Source organism: Centropristis striata, chromosome 10, assembly GCF_030273125.1.
Source record: "Centropristis striata isolate RG_2023a ecotype Rhode Island chromosome 10, C.striata_1.0, whole genome shotgun sequence".
NCBI classification, from domain to species: Eukaryota; Metazoa; Chordata; class Actinopteri; order Perciformes; family Serranidae; genus Centropristis; species Centropristis striata.
The window spans coordinates 35,969,978-35,994,419 of NC_081526.1; the positions used below are offsets into that span (position 1 = coordinate 35,969,978).

The window sequence follows — 24,442 nt, forward strand, 5'->3', positions numbered from 1 at the left end:
GAGTAAAAGGTGTCTCGCTGGATTCATTTAGTATAAACACGTTAAGGAAGTAACACAACGTAACGCAGCATAACCAAAACAAAATGAGCCATGGAAGTCCACAGGGAGATGACGTGTCCAGTAGAATTGTCTCGTAAAGTCCGTTATTCCTTTTGCAGTGTGAAACCAAAACCAACAGGACCAAATGTAGACAATGTGACAGAACACGGACCTTGGTTCGGACTTTCAGGTGTGAAAACGCCCTTATTTTGGGACATTCTAGAATCCCTACAATAAGTGTGGGGGGTGCCTCACACGGGGCACCTGATCATGTTGTGATAATATAATAATAATGTGATAAATTGTGATACAGATTCAAACTAATATATTAAGGTCCATAGAAACAGGTTTTATGTCCTTCTGATTATTAATGCTTCTAATCACGATGTCATGTGATGCCTTTCTTTATTTAAAAAGCTAAAATTTGGCTTAATAAGAAGGAAATGTATTACATATTTAATCTAAACAGATTTTTCCCCCCTACAGGGAACATTTAAAAAAATATCAGCATTTTTACAAAACTACTGTAAAGACTGATTCTCTAATATATAATAATTGTAAAATTAAATAAGAGACAAAAACACAGAGCAGCTGTTTAAACATTTATTAAATCATTTCACTTATTTTCTTTCTTACAAAACATCAATGTGCTTTATTTCAGTTTGTGGATCAGAAAGTTTCTCCAGACGTCACATTCTACCAGGGATTGATTCACCTGCAGCTCATTCACCTCAGGACGGATTCATGAACACGCTTCCTTCCTGTTCACATTAGATTTGTCATGTAATTTGTGCTCCTGGATCAAGATTCAGAATGGAGACACACTAATATATTATTATTATTAATAATAATAATAGTAATAATAGAGTTTGAGTGTTTCTGGTAAAATCAGCCTGAGAGGAACCGTCTGAAACGTTTCACTTCTTATTTCAGTTTAAAGGGAAACTGCAGGAAAACAAACCAGAGTTCACCAACAGGGTCAGTAGGAACACCTGATCCAGGTCTCATGAGTCCAGGTTTAACTGATCCAGGTCTCATGAGTCCAGGTTTAACTGATCCAGGTCCCATGAGTCCAGGTTTAACTGATCCAGGTCTCATGAGTCCAGGTTTAACTGATCCAGGTCTCATGAGTCCAGGTTTAACTGATCCAGGTTCCATGAGTCCAGGTTTAACGGATCCAGGTCTCATGAGTCCAGGTTTAACTGATCCAGATCGATCTAACTGATCATTTTTCTGTTTAAGAGTAAAATTGAGACATTTTCTAAAATTTTAGGTTGAGCTGAGGAAAAATTCAGATTTCTATAGATTGAAGTTAAAAATACAAGAGCAAAATGTTGCTATTAAAGTGATACATTTACAAGAAAAATAAAACATTTTCTGAGATTTTAAAGTCATTAATTGGCAAAAAAAAAAAAAGAAAAAAGATTTAAGTTTAGATGTATTAAAAAAACAGTTTCTGTGGTTGGATCAGACCACATGAATGGATCAAATTACAGTTTATCATCAGATTTAACATAAAAGAAAAAATGAAACAGATTTCAACCCAGAATCACTGATAAACTGAACCAAAGGAACCACTGACAAAGATATACTTTATAATCTCACAAAAATATCATAATACATGTTTTTCTTGTAAATTTACACTTTTAAACTGGAACATTCTGACCTTTTCTTGATTGAATTTCAATTAAAAAGCAGCTGAAGGTGAATCACTCTGGCTGTTGGTGTTCTCTGGTTCTTAAAAACACTTTACAACAAGAAGAAAACACTGATTCAGGTCCAAAACCACTTCAGTCCACAAGGGAGGTATACACACTCACACACACACACTCACACACACAGATATATGGCACTGAGTCTCTTGACTCTTTAAACTTATTGACCTCCAGCTGATCACAGACAATAACACATTTAAAGAAAATGTCACTTATATCAACACACACACACACACACGCACACACACACACACACACACACACACACTGTAAACTTGAACACTTCTGCAGCCAGCGGTGCGTTCAGGGACCCATGCGGCTGCAGAATAAACCGGCTCAGAGACTCTAAATGTTTCATATTTATTTATATAAAATACATGTTTCAGATTTATATTTTATGATCCTTTTCATTTAGATTTATAATATATGTAACTTATTATTTACTTCTTAATGTTCCTACTTTTTACTGAGACACGTCACTCAGTGTTCATAGAGTTTTATACTTCTGTTTTTCTCATGTTTCTGTCTCTGAGGCAGAAATAGACTGAATGTAAATATTAAAGATTAATCTGTGCAGAATCATGAATCAGCTGATATTTGACCTCCTGACTGACTGATTCAATATCTGTTATAATACACTTTAGTAAACGACTAACTGAAGGAACTGTTGTGTTTATTATGTGTTTAAATCTCCATCTGAGCCTTTCACTTCATGTTTCACTCTTTAAAGAGAATCTTTACCGTCAGCTGATGTGTTTCAGGTTATTCTTTCACATCAGAAAGGAAACTAAAAGTGTTTTCTCCTGTTTCAGCTTCGTTATTTTCACCTCATCAGCAGATGAAATGTTAGGAAGTAAAAGGGCCTGAAAATGTTTTTTTTATGTTCAGACTTAAATATGTGGCAGTTTATGAATATAAAATCATTTGAAGAAGCCAGAGTGAAACTGCAGATAAAAGGAGCCGTCGTGTCAAAGTGCTTCATGTTTCAGTATCAAACTGTTGCATAGCTTCTCTTCATTAGATATTTTCTCTGAGCTCCGACATTATTATTATTATTATTATTAAAGTCATCACCTCAGTCAAACTACGGCGACTTCTCACACCTTCACCCTAAAATATAATAATTTATTAATTATTATTCAATTTAAGCGAATTAATAACTGTAATTTAATTATTATTAAATTACTTTGTGATTTAAATAAAAGAAACGTATTATGCGGAGATCTTGAAATAAATTCCTTGTGATAAAAAAACTAAATATAAAAAATAAAAACTTATGATTCATGATGTTGGAGAGGATGATAATTATGCGCCAATATTGTTATTGAAAAATATAATTAAATGGTCATTATGTGAGTTTTGAGAGGATCTGAACATTTTAAGACTATTAATGTTTCGTGTGATTTAAATATTAATCATGAATCCTCTGTGACTTCTGAGAGAGAAAAGGAACGTTTAACAACATATAATAATCATAATAATAATAAAAACATGTGAAACGACCTCCAACAACAACAGAAGTCAATAATAACGCAAAAAAAGGAAAGTCTGACCCAAAATATGTCTAATTTCTGATTAAAACTTATTATTACACTTCACACTATAATCTTGTTTTGAGACTTCTGAACGGGCAGATTTTAACTCGTTCTACTGGCAGAATTAATTTACTTATTACAGCAAAGACACTGAATTTAACTGTTTTAACTTGTTTTTAACTTGTTTTTGCAGAGCCTCTCAGTCTGCGTAGTGCATGATGGACTCCACGTAGTTCCCGGGGAAGAGTCCGGTGGTGGCGTTCATCACGCCCTCATACCAGCCGTCCTCGTTCTTCTTGATGACGTAGATGATGGCGCCCTCCTGGAACGACAGCTCGTCCTCTTTGTCTGCCGCGTAATCGTAGATCGCCACCACTGGAGGGCCACAAATCATTACTAATTACATCATATTAATAATCATTAATATTCATGTTTGACATATTCTGCCTTTGTTTTGGTGGTAATAGCAGAGATTTCTCCGACTGCGTGTCTTTAAAGCAGGTAGTCTCAAAAGAGCCAATGCTTTGTTTGACCTTTTCTCATAGAGTCTGTGACTCGGCCTTCTTTGTCTCATTGGAAAACTATTGTGGATCTCATCAGGATTTTAGTCAAATATTGATTCTCTGACCCCCCCCCCCTTCCCAAAAAAAGTATGCTATCTTTACAAAAATGCCTAAAAATAGAGCTTTTATCGCAGAAATAAAAACAAAGTGTAAAAACAGACATTATCGATCGAGTTTCCGACGGTCCTATAATGGATAATCAGTGATAAAAAGTGATCAAAACTAATTATTAATGTTAAAATGTTGATAATCTCTTTATCATACGTGTGTCATTTAAAATAAAGCGTTTGCACTAACTAGACTTTGAAGACATGATTGATTCTGCTGAGACCAACGGTCACGTGACAAATATTCACTGAAAATCTGTTTACACAGAGCAGAGAGGAGAGGACAGGAGAGGCTGGCATGACAATACTTCAACATGTACAATATGATGCTTTATTCGGGCCATTGTAGGTAAGACAAAAATTAATAAATAGATGAGGGACAGGGGGCAATATTCAGAGAAAAAAAAATGTTATGCTGATTATATTCTCTCTTGACTCTCTGCAGTCTGGAGATTTTATATACATTTTGTATAATGCAGTGAAAACCCCCACATTTTTTAATGTAAAATGTATAAATGTGTGGCGTACCTTTCTCCTGGTAGGTCCTGGGGGCCCAGGACGGGTCCTCCTCGGCGTACGGGTCGCTGTACTCCACCACTGCCGAGTCCTCCTCGTGTCCGTCCTCCTGCGGCTCAGGACTGACCCCCAGCTCCTCAGGCCCTGATTGGCTGTCAGGAGCCAGCTGAGGGGGAGGAGGGGGGGCGTCTGAGACTGAAAAACACCACAAATTAAATTCAGCTCTTTTAAATCAGGAAGGAAGGAAGGAAGGGAGGAAGGGAGGTAGGAAAGAGGGAAGGAAGGAAGGAAGGAAAGAGGGAAGGAAGGAAGGATGGGAAGAAGGGAGAAAGGAAGTAAGGGAGGAAGGAAGGAAGGAATGAAGGAAGGAAGGAAGGGAGGGAGAAAGGGAGGGAATGAAGGAAAGAGGAAGGATGGAAGGAAGGAAGGAAGGAAGGAAGTAGGGAGGGAAGGGAGGGAGAAAGGAAGGAATGAAGGAAGGAAGGAAGGAAGTAGGGAAGGACGGAAGGAAAGAAGGGAATAAGGAAACCCCAGTCTCAAACATCCCATCATAATTCAAATAATCGTTGAGGACTCACTGGACTCCTGGACTCGAGCCACGAAGCCCATCAGAGGGAGCTGAGGACTGAACTGCAGGAGGGAGGGGGGCGGGGGGGAGGCTGCACACACACACACACACACACACACACACACACACACACACACACAGGGTTAATAAACCTCATTAACAATCTGAATAATGATCCTGCAGGAGGTCCTGTACCTGGACTCTGGGTGTAGTACGGACCGCCGTTGACCTGGTTCTGGTTCTGGTTCTGGTCCTGGCCTGTGATTGGCTGGCCGGTCACTGAGGGGGGACGGCGGTAGGGCAGCGACCCCCCCACCTGAGGAGACTGCTGCCGAGGCTGAGGACGATTCATACTGAAGAACTGAGGGACCATCGGACCTGAGACACAGACAGACAGACAGACAGAGAGAGAGAGAGAGAGAGAGAGACAGAGAGAGAAACAGACAGAGAGAGAGACAGACAGACAGACAGAGAGAGAGAGAAAGACAGACAGAGACAGACAGACAGGCAGAGAGACAGACTTGTTTTATTTAAAGGCACAGTGTGTACTTTACTCAGGTTCTCCAAGTTAAAAAAATGTATATAAAAAAGACAGACTTTGATGATGTCACGATGAAGCATGGGATCATGGGAGTTGTTGTCTTCATCGTTAAACAAACATCAGTAAAGAAAGCAGTCTGTGGTTACTGTACAGCAGCTTTTAGAACGAGTTCACAGCTAGTTACTGCCACCTAGTGACGCAGCAGGACACTACAGGTCTGACAGACCACCTCTCTGAGTCCAGCTGGTTATGATGATGGGAGAAAAACATGCGGGCATGCGGGAGATGATGGCGGCAGTGGAGCCTTCAGACAAACTCACCTTCAGCAGGTGATGAAGAGGAGGAGGAGGAGAGAGGAGGAGGAGCAGGAGGGGGGAGAGGAGACAGCTCTCCTGATTGGACGTCAGACGAGCCGGGGGCGAGGTTAGAGGAGGTGAGGGCGGGCGTGTCAGCGTGCGGTGGAGGGGCGTTGGGTTGTGTGAGCGTGGTGGTGGAGGAGGAGGAGGAGAAGGAGGAGGGGGTCGGGGATGGAGAGGGGGAGGAGTTAGGAGCTGTGGAGGAGGAGCTCGCCGGTCCCGCTGTTGGGGAAACTTCAAGAGGAGAGGAGACAAGGAGGCAAGGGAGGGAAGGGGAGGAGGGAAGGAAGGAAATAAAGACGGAAGGAAGGATGGAAGGAGGGAAGGAAGGAGGCAAGGAAGGAAGGAAGGAGGGAAGGGAGGTAGGAAGGAAGGAATGAAGGAAGGAAGGAGGGAAGGGAGAAAGGAAGGAATAAGGAAGGAAAGAAGGGAGGAGGAAAGGAAGGAGGGAATGAAGGTGGGAAGGGAGAAAGGAAGGAGGCAAGGAAGGAAAGGCGGAAGGAAGGGAGGAGGAAAGGAAGGAAGGAAGGGAGGGAATAAGGAAACACTGTTACACTGTGTGTGTGTGTGTGTGTGTGTGTGTGTGTGTGTTATAGTGTGTATGTGTGTGTGTGAGAAAGTGTGTGTGTGTGTGTGTGTGTGTGTGTGAGAAAGTGTGTGTGTGTGTGTGTGTGTGTGTGTGTGTTATAGTGTGTACGTGTGTGTGTATGTGTGTGTGTGTGTGTGTTACCTGGGAAGGTAGATGGTGGTGATGGCGTTGGCACGGCGATGGGAATGCCCACACTGCCGCTACCGCTGTTCTCTCTGCTGCTGCTGCCCCCACTGCTGCCACTGCACACACACACACGCACACACACACACACACACACAGCGGTGTCAGTGGACTCTGCTCCCTCTGGTGGTCGCAGTATTAACTACTACAACAACAACAGATACTTTGTTAAATGTTTCCAGACGTCTGAACGTCTCCAGGTGAATATGTGCGGACAGAAGCAGGTGATGTTGATGGAGGAAAAGATGTTAGAGCGACAGGAAGTCAGCAGCCTGCAGAGAAACTTCACAATAAAAGCACAGAGATGTTAATGTGGACAGAAACAAACAGGAAGCTGCAGACAAACACTATGACTGGACAGAAATGAGTCAGTTAGTGGAAACAGAAAGTGAGTTCATTCGGCTCTGAAGCTGCTCATTAATATAAATATTTATATTGTTTACCCTCAGGGCTGGTTCACATTTTATGCCAACTTGTACTGCTTAGCGCTCTTTAAAAGCAAGCTATAAATAATATTATACATTATTATATTCTACTTTCATTGTATTGTTTTTTGCCCCTACATCTTACCTAATTAATGATATCAAACACTAACTGATTTTTGAATATTTTAACCCTTTATAAGCCAGGTTTGTGTCATGATGACACCATGTTTATAGACCTGGCTGCTGTGTAAATAATCTTTTTTTGTCATGAGTTTGTCATGTCTCATCTTTGATGTGATTCTAGAAGATCCATGTTTACTAGATTTATTTAAAGCAGAACATGCTTGTGAAATGCTGAATATGGTCAAAATGAGGCAATCTGGTGGAAAGTAGTAAAAATGATCAATTCCAAGGCCAAAGCCCAGATTGAGACCAAGATTTAATAAATGCAGGTATTGTGCTTTAACGTAAGTGAGATCAATAATTGCATTTTGAATGAGTTTCAGTAGCTCAACCTGAAGAGTAACTATTGTTTATCCACAGTGTATGGGATGAAGGAAGGAAGGGAGGAGGAAAGGGAGGAAGTAGAGAAGGAATGAAGGAAGGAGGGAGGAGGGAAGGGAGAGAGAACGGAAGGAGGGAAGGAAGAAGGGAAGGAAAGATGGCAGAAAGGAAGGAAGGGATGAAGAAGGGAGGAGGGAAGGAAGGAAGGAAGGAAGGAAGGGGGGAAGGAAGGGAGGAAGGAGGGATGGATAAAGGAAGGAACAAAGGAAAAATGGAAGGAAGGAGGGAAGGAAGAAGGGAAGGAAAGACGGCAGGAAGGAAGGAAGGGATGAAGAAGGGAGGAGGGAAGGAAGGAAGGAAGGGAGGAGGGAAAGAAGGAAGGGAGGAAGGATGGAGGGATGATAAAGGAAGGAACAAAGGAAAAATGGAAGGAAAAATGGAAGGAAGGAACGAAGGAAGCAAGGGAGGAAAGAAGGAAGGGAGGAAGGAGGGAGGGAAGGAAAGAGAGAAGGAAGGAAGGAAGGAAGCTGGGAATAAGGAATACATTTTGTTTTTTCTTCTATAATAATTTAAATCTTATTGTCAGAGCAGAAGAATCACAGACTGAGGCGAGGTGGTGAAGCCCCGCCCCCGCTGCCGTGCCTCCTCGCTCCTCTACCTGTGTGTGCGGGGCCGGGGGCTGAGAGTGGCGGTGCGGGCGGGGCCGTCACCGCCGTGGTTCCTGCTCGGGCTGCAGGCGTAATCGTTGGGCACCACCGGGGGGCGCACCGGCTCCAGAGTCCTGTAGGGGGAGTTCTTCCTGCAGGGGTCAGAGGTCAGGGGGCGGGGTTAACGGGGTGGAGGGGGGGATACTGATGATGTCATCACCCTGAGACACTCGAGAACCTGGAACAGAACTTTGTTATTTCATGTTGAATGTAGATAAAAACAACTTCAATCCAAAAATAATGAAATAAATTTGAATAAAAATAACTTTTATATCCTCACAACAACAACTAAAGGTTTTAAATTAATTTTATAAAACAAATAAATAAGCCAAATACCAAAAATATATAAATATTGTACAATTTTTCTACTTTTATTTATTTCATCATTCCACATTTATTTATTTAAGAGGACTTTTATGCATTTGAAATATTTTATTATTTTAATATTTAAATAAATAAGGCAACATTTTCATTTATTTCAGGGGACATTTATTACCACTTTTTTTTTTAAAGTTAGCTTTTATTTCTTAATACCACATTAATATATAAGGCAATAAATATATAATTAAATTAAGATAATACTTTTTTTTATTTTCAGTGGATGTTTATATTTATTTTTCCACTTTTAGTCAATTTTTTGCTGATTTTTATTCCATAATTCAACATTAATATTTGATTTAACTCATTAATATGGTCAAATGTATAAAAAATAATCTAACTTTTTCGAAAAACTACTTTTCTACTATCTATTTTTTTAGATTACTTAATCTCATATTTCCACATTTAATTATTTGAGGGGAATTTTATTTTATAATCCAACAGGCGCAGTAATGTGCTGCCCACTGCTCCTTGCATGGTGTGTTCACTTGTGTGTAAAAAAGGATGGGTTAAATGCAGAGGTTGAATTTCCCCATTGTGGGATTAATAAAGGTAATTAATCTTAACATTTCATTCTAGTGAAATGTGAAGTCAGTGTGTCTGTTGAGCCACAGGGGGGCGCTGCACACACATCAACATGATATTAAACAGAATCAGATGACATTATATATTATTCTACTTCAGTTGTTTGTTGTTTAGAAGGTGAGCAAATATTTATAGAGGATTCAAAATCTGCAGAGAAAAATAAATAATAAAACTGAAGACAAACACGAGTCAGACAGATGACAAATAACACACACACACACACACACACACACTTCAGTTACACATTATTAAAGTTAAATCAACATTTAAACAGAATAATATGAACTCAGATTAAAATAAATAATCACATTTTCTGTTGTGTGCAACAAGAAACAAGACAGGACAGTCTGTCTGTGTGTGTGTGTGTGTGTGACAGAAGGACAGCCTGTGTGTGTTCAGCTCTCTGCTGAGCCTCTTCTGTCCAATAAACTCAAACTGTTTCTCTTCTTATTGCACTTAAATACGACTAATTAATGAATAAAGATAAAATAATAAAATAATATAATATATGTATTTATACATATCTCTCTCTCTATATATATTTATTTATACATATCTCTCTCTCTCTCTGTATATATATATATATAATAACTTATTTTTTTAGATAACCAGTAATAATAGGTCCTGTGACCCTCTGACAGTGAACGGATCCTGCAGCGTTTGATTACGGACAAACAGACGTCTGATCAGCAGGACACATACACACACACACACACACACACACACACACACACACACACACACACACACACACACAGGCCTCTCAGCTGGTGTTTCTGCTCTCCAACAGTTTTTGTGGCGTTCAGATATAAACAAACATGTTTTCATGTGTGTGTGTGGAGCAGAGGGAAGTAGGAGGACATTCAGGACGCCTGGTTAGAAGACAACATGTCAACTGTCTTTCAAAAAATGCTCGGGGGTTTCCGGGTTAAAAGGATTAAAATATACATCAAGTTTTGTTGAAGTGACATATTTAGGAAACGGAAAAAGAACAAGAAGTGTCAGGAAATCAATCGTTTGCTTCAACAAAATAATACTGCAACAACATAAACATTATAAACCAACTGCAATAAAAAAACAAATTAAAATGTGAAATCTGTGTGTCGTTAAAGTCACACACAGAGCTGATGCTTTTTGGCTGGCCTGTGATCAGGGGGCGGGGCTTAGTGAAGGGTCAGTCCTCCTTTGGTTCTTTCAGGTCACAAGAATATTTAACAGAGAAACACGTTCCAACAGTTCAGAGAGACGTTCTGTCCACTCAGATATCTGCTGTTGGTGTGTTTGTGAGTGTATGTGTGTGTGTGTGTGTATGACTGTGTGTGTGTGTGTGTGTGTGTGTGTGTGTGACTGTGTGTGTGTGTGTATGACTGTGTGTGTGTGTGTGTGTGTGTGTGTGTGTGTGTTACCCTAACAGTCCGGCTCTGGGGGGGCTGGGGGGTTTCTGTGAGGGGGGGTTGGAGCGAGACAGCTTCATGGACCCATTCCCCTGCAGAGAGACAGATCAGCTGCTTCATTTCATTTATTTATTCATAAGGATTTTAACCCTTTAAATACATTCACATCATTATGAAAAGTAAAAGACAGACACTGAATGGCTTCCTGTGATGAATCTTATTAACACTCTCAGCTGTGGATCTGAGAGATTCTTCATTCATGTAAACTATATACTGTTCTTCATCTGTGAAAACATTCAGTGAGAACCAGTGAAGTCAGGTTCTTAATCTGAGAGAAAATGAAACAAGCACACACAGAATCACAGAGAGAAACATTCAGCTGGAGGGACAAACTCTCAACTGATTCAATATTTACTACAGAAACATGGAGCTGATGATAAACCACCCTAGAGCTGTCACAGACTCATTCATATCAGAGAGAATCAACTGAGAGGTCATTCAGAAAAATAAACAATCTGCTGAGTCGTCACAACATAAAGTGTTATTTCTCTTCTTCACATCTCTGTAAATCAGTAAACCTGTCTGACACCGAAAATCCACGGGGCCCATATTTGGTCCGTTTCCCACGGCGTCAAAACCCACCGGGAGCGTTTAAAAAGCTGCGCGTCTTGCATGTGCCACAGTGTTCACCTTTCGTACGGCGGTGTTTACCTTTCGTACGGCAGTGTTTACCTTTCATACCACGGTGTTTACTTTTCGTACGACTTGGTTTAATTTTCGTACGGCAGTGTTTACCTTTCGTACGGCAGTGTTTACCTTTCGTACGGCGGTGTTTACCTTTCGTACGGCGGTGTTTACCTTCCGTACGACGGAGTTTACCTTGCGTACGACGGTGTTTACCTTTCGTACTGTGGTGTTTACCTTTCGTACAACAGAGTTTACCCTTCGTACAACAGAGTTTACCCTTCGTACACCGGTGTTTACCTTTCGTACGCCGGTGATCTCTCTCCTTTCGTACGAAAGGTAAACACCGTCGTACGAAAGTGTTTACCTTTCGTACAGCGGGGTTTACCTTTCGTACGACGGTGTTTACCTTTCGTATCACGGGGTTTACCTTTTCGTACGACGGAGTTTACCTTTCGTATCACGGGGTTTACCTTTTCGTACGACGGAGTTTACCTTTTCGTACGAAGGTGTTTACCTTTTCGTACGCCGTGTTTACCTTTCGTACGGCGGCGTTTACCTTTTCATACGACGCCGTTTACCTTTTCGTACGACGGCGTTTACCTTTTCGTACGACGGCGTTTACCTTTTCGTACGCCGGCGTTTACCTTTTCGTACGACGGCGTTTACCTTTTCGTACGACGGATTTTACCTTTCGTACGCTGGTGTTTACCTTTCGTACAACAGGGTTTACCTTGCGTACAACGGTGTTTACCTTTCGTACTGTGGTGTTTACCTTTCGTACAACAGGGTTTACCTTTCGTACGACGGAGTTTACCTTTCGTACGCTGGTGTTTACCTTTCGTACGACGGTGTTTACCTTTCGTACGACGGTGTTTACCTTTCGTACGACGGTGTTTACCTTTCGTACAACAGGCTTTTACCTTTCGTACGACGGTGTTTACCTTTGGTACGACGGGGTTTACCTTTTCGGACAACGGAGTTTACCTTTTCGTACGAAGGTGTTTACCTTTTCGTACAACGGAGTTTACCTTTTCGTACGAAGGTGTTTACCTTTTCGTACGACGGCGTTTACCTTTTCGTACGACGGCGTTTACCTTTTCGTACGACGGCGTTTACCTTTTCGTACGAAGGTGTTTACCTTTCGTACGACGGTGTTTACCTTTCGTACGGCGGTGTTTACCTTTTCGTACGGCTGTGTTTACCTTTCGTAAGATGGTGTTTTCCTTTCGTACGACGGAGTTTACCTTTTGTACGGCGGAGTTCACTTTTCGTAAGACAGTGTTTACCTTTGGTCCGACGGTGTTTACCTTTCGTATGACGGAGTTCACTTTTCGTAAGACAGTGTTTACCTTTGCTCTGACGGTGTTTACCTTTCGTATGACGGAGTTCACTTTTCGTAAGACAGTGTTTACCTTTGGTCCGACAGTGTTTACTTGCTGATTTAATCATTTTTGACGATATTTGCACTTCTACCATGGGTAAGTAGGCTTCTTCGTTAACTGTCTTTTGTGTAATTTAACTTGTGCTTATTGTTTTTTTCATAACTTTTATGCTGTACTTCTATTTACTGCCTAAATTACAGTTATTAGCTACATGAATTTAATATTGATCTAACGACATGAAATACAACCTGGAGTCTGCTCATGGTATTTTATTTTGAAAAACAACCGGATTCGCTTGCGACTTCCTGTTAAGACGATCCGACAATCTCTGTCCAGTTTGACACATGCTACTCATGTCGAGCCTCAAAAGGAGAAATAATAATGGCCACGTATTACTCGCAATGACGCAAAGCTCAAGCAACGCGCCGCGGACGGGCCCGGTGCATTTTGGGGGTTAGCCTCAGTGAGAACCTGCCGCACCTGTTCCTCTGATCCTCTCCATTATATCTGGTGTGTTTGTGATTTCTTACCTTGAACCTCATGTGACTGTGTGTGTGTGTGTGTGTGTATGTGTGTGTACATGTGTGTGTATCTATGTGTGTGTATGTGAGTGAGTTTGTGTGTGTGTGTGTGTGATTGTGTGTGTGTCTGTGAGAGTGTGTGTGAGCGTGGGTGTGGGTGTGTGTGGGTGTGGGTGTGTGAGACTGTGTGTGTGTGTGTGTGTGTGTGTGTGTGTGAGCGTGAGTGTGTGTGTTTCTGTGTGTGAAACTGCGTGTGTGTGTGATTGTGTGTGTGTCTGTGAGAGTGTGTGTGAGCGTGAGTGTGAGCGTGAGTGAGTAAGTGTGTGTGTGTGTGTGTGTGTGTGTGTGTGTGACTGTGAGAGTGTGTGTGAGCGTGACCGTGAGTGTGTGTGTGTCTGTGTGTATGTGTGTGTGTGTGTGTGTGTGACTGTTTCTCACCTTGAACCTCATCAACCACTGAGCAGCAGAGAGAGGAGAGAGGTTCTACAGGTTAGTGACAGCTGCAGCATTAAAACACGAAGAAGAATAAGAGAGACACTCAGAGAGGACAGGAGACACTCCGTCCATCTGTCCCACCTTGACTCCGTGTCCCATGTCGTCCAGCACGCTGTAGTCTATGGGCTTCCTGATGTAGCGGACCGGCCGCTCCGGGTTGGACGGAGCCACGATCTTATGAGAGCGGGACGTGTTCTTGTTGGTGGTCAGGATGCCGATCTCCCGCCGAGCCACCTTCTCTTTGTGGATGTCCACCGTCTGAAACACACACAGGACCAGGCTTTAACACACACACAGTTATCAGAGAGGCTTGTAGAACCTGATAATGTAATAAATTCCCGATAATGTTATAAAAAATCTGCACTTGAGTCAATTGAAAAAGTAATAAAACTTGTAATAGTAGCTAGAATAGAGCTTGTCCTTTAGCTAGCTCATCCATCAGCTTCTCCTCTCTAAGACTGAGCTTCTCCTTCAGCTCCTCCTGTCTCACTCTGATGTTTCTGCTGTTTTAATGTGTACGGTAATGTGTTTCTGAGCTGCAGCAGGCTGAAGTGTTTTTCTGTTTTCAGATGCAGAGGAACAGCAGACGAGTGTTTGTTACTTCTCACAGGAAGTCTTGAATAAGTGTTTCTCTCCTACAGAACAGATAATCTGAGAGCAGCTCATCCGAATATTCAGAGTTACAGGAGAGCACAGTGGAAAGTCTCTAAACTAATGAAAAATCATTTAAAATTATATGAAGTGACAGATCTCTATCATACAGTGACATTTTTTTAATAATAAGAAATGTAGCTGTTCAAAGGTTTTATTTGAAATATCTCTAAATAAACAGTAAAAATATTTATGTTCAGCATGTTTCTGTTCAGAGAAGTTAAATAAACCATCAGACATTATGAAGCTGTTTTTATATTCAGAAATGTAGATATTTCAAGGTAAAACTTCAGGACATTTACTTCTAAATCTTTAAATGAATGCAGTATAAAAACTTGGAGTATTCATTTTATTTTTCTCCGGGTGTATAAAGACCTGTTAGTTTAGTCTTTTTTTTTTTTGAACACAGATACCTGCTGTATATGTCTCTTATTTTCACACTCAGCTCCTCTGTACAGTCGAGGATTCATGAATGAAAACAGGATTTATTTCCAGCCGACTGATGAGGATGCTACTGATGATGATGACTATGATGATGATGATGTGAGTTAGTGTGGAAAGTGGAAACTTTATTTAATACTTTATGTGTAAACATGTAGGATATTAATGATTCTCTGTACTGTGAGCCCTGCTCCTCTCCTCAGCTCTCTGTTTCCTCCACAAACATGTGAAGGTCTGATTAATTAACGAACATACACAAACTGCAAACTGTAAACTCTCTGCATCACAGAAGGAATGATTCAGTTTCAGACTGAGACAGCAGGCTGGAAACTCTGAGGCCTGACTTTACTGGAACAATCTTCACAGAACCAGTTCAGATCTCTACTCAGCGATAAACTGGCTGTGTGTGGTGAGTGAGAGTGAGAGTGAGTGTGAGTGTGTGTGAGAGTGTGTGGGTACAGAGTGTTGTGTAATCTGGTCAGACTTCACACCTACAGATGGTTTTATTTATCTCTTCAGCTGAGAAACATGAAGAAGATTCTTGTTGGTTTTCTATAAAAACTGATTGTTTACTGGTTCATCTGACTGCAGGTAGAAACACTTGCTGCTGCAGAGACACAGCCCAGGTTATAAACAGAGGTGGGAAGTGTGCAGAACAGCTGAAATAACGTGCTACACAAAACTAAACAGACCTCTAACATTGTGCATAGAAGCATTCAATATATTCCATATGATAAAGTGTGCAGACTGCAGATCGATTCCTCCTGAGAGCTGCTCCACCTCACTGAGCAGCTGGACCTCCGCCTCGCCGAGCTGCTCCCCCTCACCAAGGACCGCCACCTCACCAAGCAGCTCCCCCTCACCAAGGACCTCCACCTCACTGAGCTGCTCCACCTCACCGAGCAGCTCCCCCTCACCAAGGACCTCCACCTCACTGAGCTGCTCCACCTCACCGAGCAGCTCCCCCTCACCAAGGACCTCCACCTCACCGAGCAGCTCCCCCTCACCAAGGACCTCCACCTCACCTAGCAGCTCCCCCTCACCAAGGACCTCCACCTCACCGAGCAGCTCCACCTCACAGAGATGTGGTTCTGGTTCTGACCTGAGAGATGTGGTTGACGGAGCTCTCCATGCGGCGGAGCTGGGACGCCTGGATGTCCAACATCTGCAGCACGTTGTTGGCGAGCGTGTTGATGAGGTAAGCGACGCTCGCCAGAGACTGAGTGGTGTAACTCTTCGTCTCCTCCAGAGCTCGCTCCTTATCTGAGGACTAGAGGGACACCGGAGACAGAGACAGAGAGGACACAGGGGACAGAGAGGACCAAGACGGACAGAGAGGGACAGAGAGGACAGAGGGGACCGAGAGGACAGAAGGGACCGAGAGGACACAGGGGACCGAGAGGACACAGGAGACAGAGAGGACAGAGGGGACAGAGAAGACACAGGGGACCGAGAGGACACAGGGGACAGAAGGGACCGAGAGGACACAGTGGACAGAGAGGACACAGGGGACCGAGAGGACACAGGTGACCGAGAGGACACAGGGGACAGAGAAGACAGAAGGGACCGAGAGGACACAGGGGTCAGAGAGGACAGAAGGGGCAGAGAGGACAGAGGGGACACAGAGGACCGAGAGGACAGAAGGGGCAGAGAGGGACAGAGAGGACAAAGAGGACACAGGGGAGAGAGAGGACAAAGAGGACAGAGAGGGACAGAGGGGACAGAGAGGACACAGGGGACAGAGAGGGACAGAGAGAGGGACAGAGGGGACAGAGAGGACACAGGTGACAGAGGGGACAGAGAGGACAGAGAGGGACAGAGGGGACCGAGAGGACACAGGGGACCGAGAGGACACAGGGGACAGAGAAGACAGAAGGGACCGAGAGGACACAGGGTCAGAGAGGACAGAGGGGACACAGAGGACCGAGAGGACAGAGGGGGCAGAGAGGGACCGAGAGGACAGAGAGGGACAGAGGGGACAGAGAGGACAAAGAGGACACAGGGGACAGAGAGGACAGAGAGAGGACAGAGGGAACAGAGAGGACAGAGGGGACAGAGAGGACAGAGGGGACAGAGAGGACAAAGAGGACAGAGAGGGACAGAGGGGACAGAGGGGACAGAAATATTAAAAATATATATTTTTAAAGAAAATAAAAATAAAACACACACTGAACTCACTCTGAAGGAATCACCAACAATACGCTCATGTTCCTGCAGCCTCAAAATACATGAGAATAAAAAGTGACACAATGGTAACAAAGGTTTACTGTCTTCATTTATCATAAACATGAATATTCACTGAAAGGTTAAACATTATTCTGTATGACACACACATGATGAATGAAACTGCATCAACATGTGTTTGTGTGTGTGTGTGTGTGTGTGTGTGTGTGTGTGCGCACTGAGGCATGATGTAGGTCAGTGATAACTCATTCATGTATGCCTGAGGACGACACACACACACACACACACACACTTCAAATCATTGTTTTTGCATTTAGTTTTGTATTTATGTGTTTATGTATTTATTTATTTTTAAGTTTATTTATTTATTTATGTAAATATTATTTTCCTCTTTTATTCTTTTTTTATTCCCCCCAACCTTATTTATTTCTGTATTAATTTTTAAACCACTTTTATGCGTTTACTCTCACTAACTAAATAAGTATTTATAAATATTAGTATAATAATATAATAGTAGTAATTAGTATAATAGTATAATAATATTATAGTATTTAAAAATATTAATATAATGTTATTTAATAGATAATTATTAAAAAAAAATGAAAACACACATAAACAAATATATTTAAAATAAACCAAAAAAAGTAAAAATGAACAAAAAAACTTTCAACACTAATTTTAAAAAAGCATTATTAAAGAGGAAAGTAAATTAAGAGGAGACTTAATAATAAAGTAAATGAAGAACGAAATTAAAATTAAATATATCAGATTTAATTAATTTAAGATTTTATAATTTAATGAATGTCTATATTTGTTTCTGTTATATTAATTTGTTTTTATTTCTTAGAGCCCGGTTCAGGCATTCATTCTTAATAAGTAAATTCTTTAATTAATTAGAAAATAAAGAAACACACAAAATAAATTATTTATTAAAAAAACAAATATTAATGCAAGAAAATATATTATTAAAAAAGATAATAATATGAGAATTTAATTTAAATGTACATTTATTAATTCATGTTCCTGCCTGAATTTGTTTCTAATTTTATTTATGGTAATTTAATGTCATATTAATTTATTGATCGAGCCTTTTATTGATTTTGGCTGCTTCTGTCCTCTTTATATACCACACACACACACAGGCAGGCAGACAGACACACACACACACACACGGCATCATCATCATCATCATCATCATCTCAGCGTCTCATTAAATCTCCTGTTTTCTCTCTTTTCCCTCTGATGTCCTGTTAGTCTGACCTAGTTGGAGGGCTGCCTCCTCTGGCCTAAGGACACACACACACACACACACACACACACACACACACACACACACACACACACACACACAGAGTTCTGTACATGAATCAGAGCAGATCTACATGAAATCGTATGCACGCTCTGATTCCTCTGACCTGTTTCACCAACAGTCAAATTCCTGCTGCTGTTTCACTCTGAATTATATTAAACATTTTAAAAACAAGCTGACAGCATCAACACAGAGGCAGTTTATAGTGCCTGGAGCTGCCAGATGTTCCGCTATCATCATATTTTTTACAAATAATCTGAAGAGAAAACATAAAAACATGATTAATTACGTGACTTCAGTATGATTACATCAGATACAAAGTCAATGCAAAAGTCTGTGTGTTGAATCTCCTGCAGTGTAGAGCTCTGCTGCACCAGACTCCATGGAGAAAACCATCGTTTTAACAGCAGTGTTCTTGTGTTCTTCAGACCTGACAAAGCTTCAATTCAGCTTCATGTTGGAGTTATTTCAGCATCCTTTAGATCCGTTTAAACACATTAAATCACAGAGAAATCTCTTTATTCTGCTTCAGACTAATCCTGGCACCGGCCTGGAGACTCCTTTCCTCGTTTTCCATCACATAACACACACACACACACACACACACACACACACACACACACACACACACACACACACACCATGTGTGTTCAGTGAGCAGCAGGACGTCTGCACATGCTGAGGAACGCCTTTGTTCATGTTCAGATTTATTACAAATTAATGATGATGACTAATGATTTCAATTCCTCCCAATAAACAGCGGCAGGATTTTTTAATTGAATTTCAAAGCAAAATTTTAGTGCACTTTACATTATTTAGCCTGTACATTATGTATAGTACGGGTGCATCTCAATAAATTAGAATATCAGGAAAGGAGAAGTTTATTTTTGTCAGTAATTCAATTCAAAAGTGGAAATAACTGGCATATAATTATATAGATCCATTACACAGAGAATGAAACATTTCATGTCTTAATTTATTTAATTTCTTCTAATTATAATGACCAGGCTTACATTTAATGAAGACCTAAGTGTCTCAAAAAAATTGAATATTACAAAAGACCAATTTTAAAAAGTATGTTTAATATGTAAATGTTGGCCTCTGAAAAGTATGCCCATCTACAGTCATGGTTCCATGGTTTTATTGATAATGATTTTGGTTATTATCAAGAAAACCATGGAAAACGTCTAGATATCAGCTCTTAAATTAAACTCTTATCAGCTATTTTTGTTGTTATCATTATATTTGTCCAAACAAATGTCCCTTTAGTTGTACCAGGCATTAAAATGAACAAGAAATTGAAGAAAACAATGGTCTAACCATTGTTTCCATGACTGTAGATGACTCAATACTTGGTTGGGGCTGTTTGACTTCAACTACTGGAAATGGACTTTTCCATCATATTCTAATGTATTGAGATGCACCTGTATGTAAAAAATAAACCTATTACATTATGAGTCATGTTTATAATGGACTTTATTCCAAACATCTCTTCTTATTCAGCTCCTCAGGACGAACACAATGCTTTAACTTGCCTTAATGACTTAAAACATAAAGAGCACAAGCAGATTACTGCATTTTGTGTCACAAAATTAAATTCAGTCAAGGATTGTGTTTGTCCAATCAGAGAAAATTCTATTCATCTCACTTCAGTCTTTTTATTTCTCCACAATGAGAGTCAAACCCACAGACTGACCAACAAAGTATTCAGTCAAACTGAACTGAACTGATATCAAACATGTATGGACGACAACAACTGCAGCATTTTATCAAACTTTCACAAACAACAAGCTTCACTGCTAGAAATGTTTCTGAATCAAACAGAAAAAAATCCCAACTTTGTTATTTAGACAACTTCCTGACGCTATATCCTGATGCACAATTTCTAATTTTTAATTTTTTTTTTCTCTAATTTCTATTTCTTTTTTGTAAGTTTTACTTTTTCTGTTAATTACACTTTTTTCTCGTAGTTTCTACTTTTTTCTGAGGCAGATTAACTGTTTTTCTTACAGTGAAACTTTAGATTTAATGTAAAAAAAATAGAAATCATCTATGTATAAACCTAGAAGTGACTGTGTGTGTATGTGTGTCTGTGTGTGTGTGTGTGCGTCATATCTCGCTGTCCGTTAGTCAGACTGACCTCAGATTTCGTATGTGGCTTGCTCATGGCACGAAGGTGTGCATCCTCTATTTTGAAGATTTTTGAATTAATTTTTCAAAATAAAATTATTTATGTAGGACATGTTGCGGCATTGCACTGTTTCTGATCGGACGGCTTTTAGTGGAGCTCCGCCCCCTTTTAGTGGAGCTCCGCCCCATTGTGTGATAGGCCTACACCTGGTCAGTAACACAATTCACTCTGGATTTCCACCCTGACTCATCTCATCTGAAGTCTATTTAGCCTACCTGTCTTTCAGGTTCAATTTAACAATAATATTCTAATAGTTTCCAGTGAATATCAATGTTCAATGTGTATGTGCTGGATGGTGTGCGTATTTTATGAAAAGTAAGTGTTTAATGGAGTTGCAGACATTGTAACCAATATACACTTTGTATATTAACACTACCAAGAGTATTACACCTCATTGTACATTCCACTTTCACACACAACCTCATTCTGCCACATTTGAAAAATCTTAATCTCCCACTATATGAATACATACTTCCTATGGGCACTGCAAAATGCAAATGCATGTGTGTGTGTGTGTGTGTGTGTGTGTGTGTGTGTGTGTGTGTGTGTGTGTGTGGTTAATGTGTCTTTGATTGACTGACAGCTGCAGAAATGTGCAGAAGGAGAAATCTGGCGGTGAACAGGTGTCTGAAGCCAACAGAAGAAGAAGAACAGTCGTCCAGAACAGCCTGGTCCTCCCACACACACACACAAACACACACACACACACACACACACACTTACACACACACTGGAAGTGGGCCCAGTAAACAGCTCTCTGACTGATTTAAAATGTGAATAAAATGTCACAGAATCGATTAATTATTTATGTCGTCTTTGAAGCTCAAAATGTTGAACAATGGGAACCCAATATAATAATAATAATAATAATAATAATAATAATGATATTAATAATAATAATAATAATAATCTGATCCGTCTGCAGGAGCTGTGCCTGAAAATTGCTGGTGCAGCTCTAATGAAGCTAAATAAAGAGATTTATCTGTGAATAAACGGATCTAAAGAATGCTGAAATAACTCCAACATGAAGCTGAATTGATGCTTTGTCAGGTCTGAAGAACACAAGAACACTGCTGTTAAAACGATGGTTTTCTCAACGGAGCTCTGCTGTGATTGAATGTGAATTAACAGATTTAAAAGATGACATAACTCCAACACGATGAAGTTTGGATGCTGTCTGAAATGTAACTATGGTTTATTGATGCCTTAGTGTTCAGACCAGTGTTAAAACCTTTTTTAAATATATATATATTTAATTCAGTCAGCAATTTGTTATATTTTAGCAGCAGATTCTGATTACAGTGTTGCAATATCTCACTCCTTCATCACATATTGTTTATTTCCCTCATATCCTGCAGCCCTGATAGAAAACATGACAATGTTTAAAACTGAATAACAAAATTAGCTTGTAAAATACACCATTGCAGTAAGCTATATGGGAGAAAACGCTGTCAAGCCAGACTCCTTATTAAAAATCTGTTTGTTTCCCTGCATGTCTGCAAATGTTACACACCTCATATAAGATGTTTAAAGATATTTAATTAATAAAAACAAATCGCTCTTTAATTCGGCCTGACTGCAATAAACTAATTATAAACATAATAACATAAAATGTCAACTTCAACCACTGGTGTCATGTCACGCCAGACTCCCATTGAAATATCTCGCATTTTTAGATTCCCTGCTTGTCTGCAAACGTTACACACATTAAATACGATATTTAAAGATGTTAAATTATTAAAAACAAATTGCTCTTTAATTCGGCCTGGCTGCAATAAACCAACAAAAACAATACACATAATAACACACATAATAACATAAAATGTCAACTTTAACTGATATTATGTCGCGCCAGACTCCCATTAAAATTAATTAATTCTCGTTGTCTTGGATTTCCTGCTTGTCTGCAAATATTACACACATTAAACACGATGTATTACACTTTAAATTAATAACCAAAAGTCGCTTTTTAATTCGGCAGGAATGTAATAAACCAATCATGAACAGATTCGTGTAAAAGGACAACTTTCAGAAGTGAACAGTGAGAGGTTTCAGAGTTATAAAAGTCTGATTTACATTAGAACAGACGTGTTTGTTAAAGCCGAATTAATGCTAAGGTCCAACCTGTTCAGATGCATGAGAGTCATTTTTAAAATTGTGGCTCTAGTGTGACTTTAAGCTGAGATATAAAAGCGGAGTTAAAGTGGAGGGAGTCTGGTGCAGTCATTCCATCACTGCCTCCCCGCCCACCCACTCACAGGACCGACACACACCTGCAGCGGTTCACCTGCGGACTGTCGGACCTTAGGGTGGTTCTTCTGTCCTACCTGCACATAGTTGCTCTCGCAGTACTCGGCCACTCTGTCCAGGTTGCTGCAGGAGTCCAGAAGAGCTCTCCGTCCCGCAGGAATCTCCTCCTCCAGCAGCATCTGCAGCTCCGCCATCTTCACTCTTACTACCAACGACCGCGCCGCCTTCACGGGCCGCGGGAAAAACCGCAACAACAACTAGTGCGGGGAAAAATCAGAACGGGGGAAATGGAAATTTTCTCTTCGAGACGTGACTTTAAACGGAGCGGTAGTGAGCCGATATCCAGAGGACATCCATTTATATCAGAAATAAAAAAAATAATAATCTTGACTTCGTCACAAAAACATTAAATTATGAGAAAAGTGTCAAATTATTACAAAGTCTCCAATGGATTTGGTTTAATGTAACGTTCAGGTGACGTTCAGACAAATGACTAATGTTGGAAAAAGCTGCATTTGTTTTACTTCAGTTGTTTTAAATTGTATCAATATTTATTATATATTATAAATATATAATATTATATTATATCTCATATTTAAAAACTAAACCCATCACAAATAAGACGAGCAACCTGTCTTCTGTTTTAGGATGATTTATGACTTTGCTTTGGCGAATTAACATAATTATATATATATATGCATGTTTTATTAATTCATTAGCTTTATCCGCTTATCCGCACTAGCAGGGGGGCTGGAGCCGATCCCAGCTGACGGACGCAGTACAGCCGGGGCTGACACACAGAGACAAGTAAACATGCTCTCATTCACTCCTACGGGCAATTTAGAGTCACCAATTAACTCCAAGTGCATGTTTTTGGACTGAGAACCCACACTGACAGAGAACATGAGAACATGCAAATTCCACACAGAAGCTCTGAAGGTCAGAGTCGGACCGATGTGAGGCTAGAGTGCTAACCACTAGAACAGTTGTAGTTCTCAACCTTTTTGAGTCGCGACCCCCAATCTAACATGCATGTTGTCTCACTGAACAGAATCTCACAGTTCAGATCAGACAAACTCAGTTGATACGACGAATTTTGGACAAATAATGAAGCAGACAACAACTAAAACATCTCTCAGTCTGTGCAAAAAAAGACAAAAAATTACTAAAAAAAGACAGAAAATGACCAAAAAAAGGAAACAAACTGACCAAAACAGACACAAATTGACCACAAAATTATCCAAAAAAGACAGAAAATGACCAAAACAGACAGAAAATGACCAAAAAAGACACAAAATGACCAAAAAAAGACACAAAATGACCAAAAAAGACTCAAAATTAGTTATAGTTTGACCATTATCAGTATTATTCTTTTTTTCTTCTTCAGCACTCTGTATCTGTTTAATTTAAAAATAAGTAAACAATAAAAGAATAATCTTGAGTTCGTCACAGAAACATTAAATTAGGAGAAAAGTGTCAAAGAATTACAAAATCTCCAATGATTCGGTTTAGTGTAACGTTACTTTTTAAAGTTTTAAATTATATTAATACTTTTTATATATTATAAATATATATTATTAGATTATAGCCCATATCTAATTTATTAATTTATGTGCAATGGTCCAT

The 24,442-nt window shown here is 40.2% G+C and overlaps 1 protein-coding gene across 1 annotated transcript; it reads right to left on the minus strand.

Annotated features, from left to right (window-relative positions):
• Positions 1–628: 628 nt before the first annotated feature.
• abi2a (abl-interactor 2a) lies at positions 629–23,137 on the minus strand. Its single transcript, XM_059342686.1, has 12 exons — positions 22,894–23,137; positions 15,985–16,152; positions 13,872–14,048; positions 13,734–13,751; positions 10,718–10,797; positions 8,300–8,440; positions 6,671–6,771; positions 5,905–6,174; positions 5,239–5,421; positions 5,054–5,134; positions 4,488–4,670; positions 629–3,664 (listed from the first exon to the last, which is right to left on the minus strand). Exons 1-12 carry the CDS (start codon positions 23,008–23,010, stop codon positions 3,489–3,491), a joined length of 1,695 nt encoding a protein of 564 aa, XP_059198669.1. The 5' UTR covers positions 23,011–23,137; the 3' UTR covers positions 629–3,488.
• Positions 23,138–24,442: the final 1,305 nt, after the last annotated feature.

Bases quoted from the DNA above. Each gene is read 5' to 3' on its own strand.
- abi2a (XM_059342686.1), bottom strand. From the start codon at position 23,010: ATGGCGGAGCTGCAGATGCTGCTGGAGGAGGAGATTCCTGCGGGACGG. The intron at 16,153-22,893 runs GTAGGACAGAAG...GTGTCCCTCTAG, and splicing joins GCGAGAGCAACTATGTGCAG to TCCTCAGATAAGGAGCGAGC. The intron at 3,665-4,487 runs GTACGCCACACA...GTGGCCCTCCAG, and splicing joins CAGGACCTACCAGGAGAAAG to TGGTGGCGATCTACGATTAC.